The sequence below is a fragment of the Ruditapes philippinarum genome, unplaced genomic scaffold (assembly GCF_026571515.1).
Source record: "Ruditapes philippinarum isolate M1 unplaced genomic scaffold, ASM2657151v2 ctg12236_1_1_1_1, whole genome shotgun sequence".
NCBI classification, from domain to species: domain Eukaryota; kingdom Metazoa; phylum Mollusca; class Bivalvia; order Venerida; family Veneridae; genus Ruditapes; species Ruditapes philippinarum.
The window spans coordinates 1-12,431 of NW_026855410.1; the positions used below are offsets into that span (position 1 = coordinate 1).

The window sequence follows — 12,431 nt, forward strand, 5'->3', positions numbered from 1 at the left end:
AAAAATGAAAGGGTGAAGGATGAATACTCACTATGTACACAGTAAAATACTTACATATAACACAATATCACACATGAAATTAGACAATAACTGGCAATGGAAACACAAATTTATCTATCAACACAATAAACAAAACCCTAAAGTTTGTTGTTTTTTGGGTTTTTTTTGTTGTTTTTTTTTTACCACAAAGTCATAATTACGCCAATGATCTTTTATATATAACCTTAACTGTGTATACTAGCACAATGAAACAAAAATTTATATGTGAACTCTTTGTGAAATATACCAACAAGTAAATATTATCAAGACATGTACCGGTATAATTCTCAAATGTAAGTCACTATTCAAATCTAAGTAAAAATGACTTAAAGAAAATAAATCTGAGCTTTCTTGATAGAAAAAAAATTGTATGTCAACAATATTAAACTTTAATGCTGTACCTACGATTTAAAAAAAATGGCTAATTCTATAAAATGAAAATATCAAACTTCAGTAATTATATATACTACTCTTTATTCAACAAAATAATGACTTGTTTAAAGAATAAGTGCTTTTTTTAGAAAATAATTTAGAAATAAATTCAATAGAACGCACTTATATATATCAAATTTACTGATAAAAGTCTAAAGTTTAATTACCTCATTTTTTTTATATAAACCAAATCACATATTGAAAGAGATGAGCAAAAATATAGTGCGTCTTCAAAAAAAAAAAAAAAAAAAAACCCCACAAAAGTACTTACATATATGTCCAATTCAATTATCCAATAAGCACAATTATTAAAACACTTTTAAAATATATTAACACAAAATATCACAAAAACACAGTTTATGTCCGAAAATCCTCCTTTTACATGTATCCTTCCAATCGTAAATATAAGAAAGTCACTGTTTGTAATGTTGTACGCGGTAAACAGCTGTCATGGGCCCAGAGAAAAAAAATAGAAGGGGAAAGTGCACTATGGAATTTGGGGAATACCTATAATGTAGAGAGCCTGGAAACTGAAGGGGAACCCTTCAGCTCCTGACTTCCGCAGAATGTTGCCGGCGCTGTCTTCGGGGTGTCTGGATAAAAATTCACCACCTCTGGTACAGTAGAACTGCCCTTACTGTAGAATCAGCTGATTGCCCTGGTTTTCTTGGTTACATCATTCCTCATCGGGGAGCCATTTTGTAGAGTTGGTTTGGATGAAAGACATGACCAACTCTGACTGGGTGTTCAATATTTATTTTGATGATGTGAATATGAAACCAGGTGCAACTGGCTGACCTCTGTTATATAAAATTATAAATATCAAATCCGTTCTATAAAGAACAAACGTGAAGTTGACTTATATAGATATAATATTCAAAATGTTCTATAAAGAACTACTGAAGTTCACCTTACAATGCAAAGTATGAAAATGATTTCTTAAACACTCTCATCCAATCACATTCTTACTTAACAAATATACAAGATATTTATTGGACATCACTTAACAACACAGGACATAACAAGGACATAACAAGAGACAGTTCACTGAGCATAGTAACTCACAACAAGATGAAGACTTTACCCATAATTCTTATAATGATGAATGAAAATGATGTCATGTGATTATGCCTGGATGAATGAAAATGTACAGTTAGTTATTCACTACAGTGATTACAACTGTGTTTGTAAATATAGGATGAGTATACAGATAGGCAGTAAATTGACCTTATCTACATATAGTTATAGATCAATTCGGTTTAATCAATCCATGATAAACAAGAAATACATCAATTTTTGTTTTGGTTACGAAAATACTCTACATTTGTCTTTTTATATGAAACGAAAATGTAAATGTAGTAATGTTAATACTATCTTGTATGTTTCTTAGGGAAATTTTTAACAAGTGCATAAGATATTTTCATTTTTGTCTGCTTATCTAACTAAGTTTTGATCTTTTCTACATTTACCTTATTAGTCTTTTTCTATGTTGAGGTGTTTAAAAGATATTAAAATAGATTTAATTTATAGAAAAGAATATTTCTTGTAGTATTCTGTTTTGTCATCTATCAAGCATACACAGTTTTCATTTTTAATGCATGCAAACTTGTTATTTAATTGGTTAATTGTAACAAAAGTGTTATGATGAAGTGAAAAATAGTGTAAAGTAATGTTTTTGATGGTTTGGTTATTTGGAAATAAATAAGGATGATATTTGTTATATACATATTGCCACACACTTATTTTGTTAAGATATGTTTTAATAAATTAAAATAAAATATTTCTATGACAGGCTGTAGATATCGTTTTTCTACGAAAGCCTAATAGTGTCAAATAAAATAAAAAAATAAAAATGCAAAGGCATTAAAACGCGAATGAAGGTGTTATTACGCGAATCAAAAGGCGTAATTACGCAAATCAAAAGGCGTAATAACGCGAAAAAAAGGCGTAGAAACGTGAATTAAAGCGTTATTACGCGAATAAAGGCGTTATAACGCGAATCAAAAGGCTTTATAACGCCCTTTGTTTTGCGTTATTTCGCCTTTTGGTTCGCGTTATTACGCCATTATGTTCGTGTTACTACGCCTTTATTCGCGTTATAACGCCTTTGATTCGCGTTATTACGCCTTTTGTTTCGCGTTATTACGCGAATAAAGGCGTTATAACGCGAATCAAAAGGCGTAGTAACACCTTTAGTCGCGTTATAGCGCGAAACGAAAATCGTAATTACGCGAATCAAAAGGCGTAATAACGCCTTTTTTCGCGTTATAACGCGAATCAAAGGCGTTAAAACGCGAATAAAGGCGTTAAAACGCGAATTGAAAGGCGTAATAACGCGAATCAAAAGGCGTATTAACGCCTTTATTCGCGTTATAACGCGAAACAATAGGCGTAATTACGCGAATCAAAAGGCGTACTTACGCGAATAAAGGCGTTATAACGCGAATCAAAAGGCGTAATAACGCGAATAAAGGCGTAATAACGCGAATCAAAAGGCGTACTAACACAAACAAAAAGGCGTTATAACGCGAATCAAAATGCGTAATAACGCGAATCAAAAGGCTTAATAACGCCTTTATTCGCGTTATAACGCGAAACAATAGGCGTAATTACGCGAATCAAAAGGCGTACTTACGCAATAAAGGCGTTATAACGCGAATCAAAAGGCGCAATAACGCGAATAAAGGCGTTATTACGCGAATCAAAATGCATTATTACGTGAATAAAGGCGTTTTTACGCGAACAAAAAGGCGTAATAACGCAAACCAAAAGTTGTAATAACGCAAAACAAAAGGCGTTATAACGCTTATTTAATACCATATAAATTCCAAACAGTGGCCTAGTAATGTAAGAAAGGAAGAACAATGTTGATCTAAATGAATTGATCAAGATGTACGTTTTATTTTCAATTCTGTACGGATACCTCCTAAGGCCACAGTCTGATTTTTTAAATCTTTTATTAGGAAATGCTTTCGTCAGATTAGAGGTTAACTATCACCCAACTATAGATACTTTTCTACAAAGACAAAGAAGGCAATGTCTCCTATAATTGTGACTTAACTGAAACACTATCCCCCATTTAAGCATACCTATCAATAATCACCCTAATGTGACTTACGTATACCTTACCTTTTCCAAATCTTGTTACCTATAGCCTATTACCTATAGCTTAATTAGGAATGGTATTCGACACTAGAGGTTATTAGGTAATCATACAGAATATATCCGAAGATAATTGAACATATGACGCACATATAAGATAAGATGTAAGATAAGATAAGATAAGAAAAGAAATTCATTTATTATAGTAACATGTGTAGAATCAATGATGTGATACATGTGAATTCAGAGTAACTGTATTAACATCCAGTCAAATGGACCTACAAGGCACCAAGTCACCTTATATTGGCAAATATTAAAGAGTCTTCATTAGTTTATGACAAAACCAACATAATGGGTTTGCGACCAGCATGGATCCAGACCAGCCTGCGCCTCCGTGCAGTCTGATCAGGATCCATGCTGTTCGCTTACCAAATCTATTACAAGTAGAGAAACTGATAGCGAGCAGCATGGATCCTGATCAGACTGCGCGGATGCACAGGCCGGTCTGGATCCATGCTGGTCGCAAACCCATTATGCTGGTTTTGTCATGGCGCGGCTCAAATAGTTTGCATTATTACTGTGCAAATGGAATTATAGTAATTGTAAATTTATATTATATTATTCTATACTAGTTTATATCTTGAGCAATAAATTCAGATCAATTCTGTTCTTCCTTTCTCGCAATACTAGGCAATTTGATTACTATAAATATGGTATTAAATTGGCATTATACTGCATTTTAATTTGCGTTTTTACGACTTAAGGTTCGCGTTACTACGCCTTTTTTTCGCGTTATTACGCCTTTTGATTTGCGTTATTACGCTTTATTACGCTTTATGTTTTATGTTTCGCGTTATAATGCAAATAAAGGCGTTATTACGCCTTTTGATTCGCGTTATAACGCCTTAAGTGCGTTATTACGCCTTTTGATTTGCGATATAACGCCTTTATTCGCGTTATTACGCCTTTTGATTCGGGTTATAACGCCTTTATTTGCGTTATTACGCCTTTTGATTCGCGTTATAACGCCTTTATTTGCGTTATTACGCCTTTTGATTCGCGTTATAACGCCTTGATTTGCTTTATTTCGCCTTTTGATTCGCGTTATAACGCCTTTTTTTCCGCGTCATTACGCCTTTTGATTCGCGTAATAACGCCTCTATTCGCATTATAACGCCTTTGCATTTTTATTTTTATTTCATTTGACACTATTAGGCGTTCGTATATTTCCTTATTACATGATCATAATAACTGATATTCGCTTATGAAATATTTGTACTTGTCAATTTATTAATTGATCACGTATATCTTTAAGTTTCTAAATAAGCACAATTTTAACAATGCTGGTACTAAAATAGATATAGATTTAACAAAAAGCTTTTAATAGAATTATTGGCAAACTTTGTGTTTTTAATTGACTGAATATTAAAAAAGCACATGCTAGGACATATAATTACCCTTCTGAGTCATTCGTTGGGTTCCCAATTTATTGCACCAGCGCTAATAAGTTATGAGGTTTTAACGTACATATAGTCAAATATGATGTATTTCCTGCCCATGAAGATGATATAATACTGTGTTCGTAGAAGTTTGAATTCGAAAATGTGCTATAGGTGGTGGAAGGATTTCTATTTCCTTCTTTTTAATAAAATACTCTATGGAGATGTAAACTTCTTGTTTGTTTAAATTTTCCAAATTTGATCTCATTAATGTTCCTAAATCACCGCCGTAGGGACACGTGTGTGAATTGGTTATACGTTTTTAATGACGTAATTTTCTTACTTAAATGCTTAAAACAGTGATAAGGCATTAGACATATCACTGCTCTCTGTGAATAGGGTTAAGCAAACAAAATCCAAATCCTTTTTCAACTTCTTTTATCCTTTTTCAACTGTTCTGTGTTTGGCAGCCTATTTGGCTAATTAACAAAAGAAAATTGTAAAAATAACCCTAAAACGCTATCACATAAAAAGTTCCCGAAACTTCGTCTATTCAATTCATCAAAAAGAACAAAGTCACCAGCTTATTTTATAAATTATTTACTGCAAACATTGTTTATTTATATGATATATTAATAAAGGTCATGCTATTTCAGCTTTGTAATATAGGATCATATGCCTAGCAATTCAATTGACAAAGATTATCATATAGGTACAAAATAAATGATATGAATTTATTATTGATGATATATAGAATTGGAATGTTCGGGGTAGTTGTTGGGCTTTACGTTACACCAACATTGTAAAGGCCATATGGCAACTTTCCAACTTTACTTGTGAAGGATGACCTAAAATGCCCCTCAGTGCATTTTTTAGAGAAGAAGTATAACCACCGACGTTCCGTATTGTGGCGGGATATCTTTCTCATATGAAAGAATACAAAGTTTCTGCTGGGATTCAGGTCCAAAGCGGTGAGGTGCAGGCGGTTTGATGTTAACAACCTTGACCACTTTGTCTCGGACGCCACGCCTTCCCTTATTTGAGTGTAAACTTATTCTTTTGGATACATTGTCTCAGTGTATTTAGAAAATCTATAAGGTTTTATTTATACGCGAAAGTACCTAAGTAATTAAAAATAAGCAGTTGAATTCGTGAGATGCCTTGTTTAATGAACTTCTAAATCCCATAGGGAGATAACATCTAATACAGGCGCGGCTGTATGTAACAACTTATCTGACTTGTCTGCAAATAACAGTCAGCCAGAAATGCGTTAGGTTTATCAATTGCTTACACAACCATTCCTATAATAGATAATGATTCAAGGAAAAGTTTACCATGAAAGAATATTAACATTTTCTTCAATGGATGATACAAAAACAAAGAATACTACAAACAACTTGACTATATTCATGTTTAATCAACAAATAATATTGAGAAAAAACAGAATCTCTAAAGAAAGTCAAACACGGCAAAATTGAAAATGTTGCAGGCTCTGTTTGATTGAGCCTGTTCATGGATGGTACTGAAAAGTGTAGGTTACCGTCCACGCCCCCTAGCACCAGCTTAAGCAGAATTCAAAATTTAAACACGAAAATGGTGACATTGTGAATTTGGAGACATCTACAGATGTGTTTATACGGCGGTTATCATAGAACCTCCAATGTCACACAGTAGTGACATTCCATGAAAAGCGGCGTTTGTTCCCCAGTGTGCCCTAAACGAGAACACAATGGACGTAACTGTAGCAAATGGACTTTGAAAGGGGATCTGAGGTTATGAAGCCTGCATATCACATAATATGTTCATGAAGATTCCATATACGTCCCGAGATATATTATGAAATATTATGTAATGATTTTATCATCAGTTGCCAGTTAGAATCAAACTTAAATGTGGTGTTGGATGTCATTTTAAAAACCTGTTTTCATATTGCATGAATACTAAAATGATCCCTCCCATTTCTTGTTAGGATTCGGATGGGAAAAGGCCACATAAATCTTTTCGTTTTCCTTCAGCTTATATGCCACGTTGATTGACTGTTCTCTTTGTTCATCAGGTATTGGACACACGGAATGGACATTCTCAAAAATAATTAGCTTACTCTTTCATAGCAACATAAATAACCTGCAGTTTCACAAGTTTGTCAACATTGTCAGAAAAACTTTTGACATTCATCCCGATTGTAAGTTGTACATTAATAAAATAAAAGTATTGACCGGATTTCTTGATTGAAATCTACTTCGTCTAGATATTGTACATCGCTGCCGAACTTTGAATTTAGAAACATCCGCAGATGTGTTCATACATGTGACACAGTAGTGCCATTCCATGATAATGGGTGTTTTGTCCCCAAGTAAAAGAATGCGTGTGCCCTTAACGAGAAAACAATGGGTGTAAATAAAGAAAATATAAATTTAAAAACAGGCGACATATCCTTGGCAATGCTAAATGAATAGAAGAACATGTATCAATGATTTCTACAAAGTTACTAAACACAATCAAACTAAGTATAACAGTCAACAATAAAATAAAAACAAATATCATGTAATGATTAAATAACCAGTTATAAGTTAGAATCAAACTTTACAACCCATTAAAATGGGCATAATGTAAGCTGCCATTTAAGTTGTCAATCTATTGACAGATTTCTAAACACTGCTTTCATAGTGCATGAATACTTAAATGATCCCTCCCATTTCCTGATGAGAGTAAATTCGGATGGGAAAAGGCCACATAAATCTTTTCATTTTCTTTGAGCTGAAAGGCTGTACCAACGTTGGGAACGTTCATTTTGTTCATCAGGTATTTGACACAAGGAATGAACATTCTCAACAATAATGAGCTCACTTCTTTGTTTCACATGAATAACCTGAAGTCTCACAAGTTTGTCAACATTGTCAGAAAAACTTCCGACATTCATTCTGATTGTAAGCTGCACATTAATGAAGTATTGTCCGAATTTCTTGATAGAAATCGCTCCCTCTTCGTCAAGGTATTGTACATCGCTACCGAACCTCATATCTGACTTCCAGAATATCTTTGAGCTTTCACCTGGAATAGTAATAAATTTATGCATGATGAATTGAGAAATACAAGGTTTTTTCATCCAATGCATAGAAGTGTTTGCAGACGGTGATTGTCTTTATATACTCCATCCTCTGTTACTTAGGCTTTTTCATCATCGGTATTAAAATCAAATATGATGTACTATAAACGAACGGCGATGTGTAAATTCGTATACCACTTCTGAAAGTTTATGAACTATATTTATTTGAATCAAATAATACAATTGTTTAGTAGTTTTTATTTCTAACTCGATACATAGGCCATAGAAATATTATTTCGCTTGTATTTATGGTTGATTATCATATATTTTCGTGTACAGATTTGATTATTTAAGCTAATATATTTTACTGCTTTTAAGAATATGTCAAACCTAGTTAATTTTATACTGATAGATGCCAAACATGTAAAACAGATTTTACCTGACTTTATACCCGCTCCTTTGAACTTCAGCCGTATTTTTGATATGTTTCTTTCCTCAATTTCACAATTGAACATGGTTAGATTTGATAAGTTATGTTCTGAAATAAAATTATAATAATAATCATAATAATTATAATGATGATGATGTTGATAATAATAATAATAATAATAATAATAATAATTGCTAGCGGGTTACCATATGCCCATTTACAATGATGCAAAACGATTGCAAAACTCATATTGGCTTAAATATTTTAACATCGCAACTTGACAAAAATGTAAAGTTCAATGACAGAAAACTAAAGGTTACAGAAATAATGGTATAACGTTGACTGTGTGCAATGTATGTTGTTATAACCGACATGTTGTCAGGCTGACTGAGTATCATCTCATTGTGATAGAAAAATAACATTCACAATTGAATGGAATATGATAAACTTAATAAACTATTAGATCTCAGAGTTACTTTACGAAAGCATTACTATTTTTGTCTATTATATAAAGGATATTCAAGTGTTTTTTTATATAAATACGAGATTTATTTTCATTAAGTGCAAGAAAATAAATATTTTCTGAGTGGCGGTAGCCAAAGATGAAAATAAATCTTGTATTCATAGAAAAAACTGGAATTTTCTGTATATTATTTTTCTTTTTTTAACTTTACAATTTTAAATTTTGTGTATTAGGTGAAATTAGTTCAACACCAGTGAAAATATGGAAAATGAAAATATGCATTTTATTTCATCAATATTTCATTTATAAGTATGTAATAAAAGTTATATACCAGGGGTTGCATCTCTGTTGTATCTTGCTTCAGTCATCTACAAAACGTCAGTATTTAAAGTAGATAGAAAACATATTATAAGACATGTTATAACTTGATTTACTTAATAATTCAGATTTATTACTTTAACTATTTTCAAAGCTAGAAAATATAGGAAGATTTGAAGTGATAATGTCATGATATAGTTATGCTCTCTTAAAAAAAATTCAATTTAACATTTAAGAAACAAATTAAATGATATAAAAAAGAAAACGAAAAGCAAAACGAAACAAATAAAACAAAAGAACAGTAAAACTGGTATACGCTGATTACCTTTGACACGATAGCATCTATCGCCCTACTAGCTTCAACGCAACATGTCCCGTCAATTACAGTCCCCCCTTTCTAGGGTTTGAGATGTTCAACCCATTCAGGTTTTCCTTTTACATTGTCAATGTTCTCGGTGTCGAAACAAAACATTGTTTCTGTCTGTCGTGTCAGGAACCGTTCCACTACTAAAGGTATCAGTACAAGTCCTAGGCATGCTGCTAACACAACCAGTATGGCTAATAACCTTTTCTTTACCTTAATTGAAGGTGTCAGCATCGTATCATAATGGGTAGTATTACCATCATTATTAACAAAATAAGAGGTTACAACCTAAAAAATATCATTCAAAACACTTAAAAAATAAAGAATTCTTTTGATGTTAATCTGATTTGATATTTTGTAAAATAATAGGTGTGTATTCTGTGTTCAACTTTAACTGATATCGTATACAAACATGCCTATTAATGTAATTAAAAACATAATAAGAAGTTGTTTGTAGTAACAAAATGAAATAAACACTACAGTTACTGTTATTCAAATATCACATTGCATCTAAATAACCATGAAAATGGTTTATGAAATTATTTTTTAATATTTGTGCGTAAATGTATCAATGACCTAGCCGAGTACATCTGGCATTAAAACAAATGTACCCTTTTGTTAAAGCAAAAATATGTCGGATCAAATCTTCTAAGTATTCTAAACGTTAAAACAATAAACTAATGCAGAACAAACTTTCACCCTTAAACAAATTTTATACTAAACATTGTTTATGTTCTAACTAATGAAAAAAATATCGTTTTATATATAAGCAGTCTAACTGAATACCGATTAACACGATTCTAAAATGTGCATTTAACCCATGCATATACAGCTCTTGAAACATCATATTATTTCCCAGTTTTTTCCACATGTCATTGCATGAGAAGAACATTTCTTAAATAATAGACATGATAGAGAGTAAATTGAATACATGGTTAAAATAAACCTGCAATAATTTGTTGTTGGTAATATGTCTGATTTGAATAACTTTTATTTCAATAGTAATGAACATTTATGTTTAACTTAAAAAACGTAAAATAATTTACCTTTAAGTTAAGGTCCATAACAAACGTTATCATATTATTCAAACCGTTTTACGATAATAGTACTAGTCTTTACATTAACCTAATTTTAAAACTGATTTAATTTTAAAACTACATGTGTTTACATATAAAGGTATGATATCACAACGTACTTTCAGAATTGACTAATTTGAAAAACCCAATATTATTTTATTATAATAAACAATTCAGTCACAAAGGGAGTTTTACTATTTATAATTATTCACCTTAATATTGTTATTAGCCTGGCGTGATTATATGTGTGCCATAGACGAGAAAATAGATGTACGGAACTTAACAAATTAAATTAAATGATAGAAAAAATATAGAAATCACCGACGATAAAACACAGAAAAAAAACCCAATGGTGTTTACAGTATTAAGGGAGGATATACTTAACTGAAACACAAAACGAGTAAAAGATGATATTTGCAAGTCTACAGCATTAAAGGTGTAACCCCGACACTCCCCCAAAGAAAAACAAACAACAAACATTATTTAGTATCTTTCAGAACAATTTTATGTATAGGATATCGACCGAGTACGAGGTCTTTCTGTTTATGAAATTCGTGACCAGGTCTTTCCTAAACAGAAAGATCGATGTACGAGGCCGATATCCAACTTACACACCGTAAAACTATATTGGCTTGAGCAATCATTTGATGTAATGCACGAATATTATTATTAACACAGCGCATATACAGGTAACCTTTTATTAATGTTCTGCTTAAATACATTACATATTTGCTTTTCCCTTTAAAATAATAATGAAAAAAAGCTAAATGTGCAATATGCCAACGAAAAAGTGAATAGGACTGTAATGGAAGGTATGTTAAAGAATCATAATTATGTTGATATCATTTCGCATCAGACATCGCGGAATCTAGGACATTTTGCCCCCCGGACAGTTTGCCCCCCCCCCCCTCGCAACGTTTGCCTCTTTTATTTTTGCTGTTGCGACTTGTCACTTGTCAGAGGTCAATCTCGTGTATAGATTTTTTTTGTATGTCAATGGAAATATTAAAGTTCTTTTTTTTTTTTTTTTTTTTTTTTGATGCTAGTTTTTTTTTTGTTTTTTTTTTACAAATTTGCGCGAGATTTTTTTGTGTATTTTTAAAGCAGCACGGGGCTTTTTTATGAAATTTTGGAAATGTATTTCAAAAGTAAAAAATTGTAAGGTGAACAAATTAAGTAATTTACATATTGCAAATCGGGCACTTACAATCCAAGAAAATAACCAAAAAAGTCTCGTCAAAAACATATGCAAAAGTAGCCCTTACTGCGTTACTACTAAGTAGAAATATGGTAATAAAAATACTGCAAAATCATTCGTAAACCGCCACATTACATGAAAAATATAACTTGGACCTTGAATTGTTTTTACCTTTCTTAAAAATTGTATTACTTTTTTCTCAATACTGATTTTCTTGAAATATTTAGGCTTATCTGGAGGCGTGTAGCTTTAAGGCGATGAATTTTGGTAGCAAACAATTCAACAATTAAATATTTTAACGTTTTTAAAACAGGGAGGGGGAGGGGAATGTCCGTCACTTCCAAAGATATGAGGGGGGCAAATGACAGCCACTGCAAAGAGGGGGACCATTCCGATGTGGCAACTGTCCGAAGGGTAATGTCCGAATATCCAGCAGACCACGAAAGACTAACATATGTATATTGTTGGCAAGTGTGAGATACATGAACCGAACTATATTTTATATAGCAGATTATATAGTCTTC

The 12,431-nt window shown here is 32.1% G+C and overlaps 1 protein-coding gene across 1 annotated transcript; it reads right to left on the reverse strand.

The window, feature by feature from the left end:
• Positions 1-5,784: 5,784 nt before the first annotated feature.
• Positions 5,785-10,170, reverse strand: LOC132743191 (uncharacterized). Its single transcript, XM_060731720.1, has 4 exons — positions 9,595-10,170; positions 9,283-9,319; positions 8,498-8,596; positions 5,785-8,063 (listed from the first exon to the last, which is right to left on the reverse strand). Exons 2-4 carry the CDS (start codon positions 9,317-9,319, stop codon positions 7,756-7,758), a joined length of 444 nt encoding a protein of 147 aa, XP_060587703.1. The 5' UTR covers positions 9,595-10,170; the 3' UTR covers positions 5,785-7,755.
• Between the last annotated feature and the right edge of the window lie 2,261 nt (positions 10,171-12,431).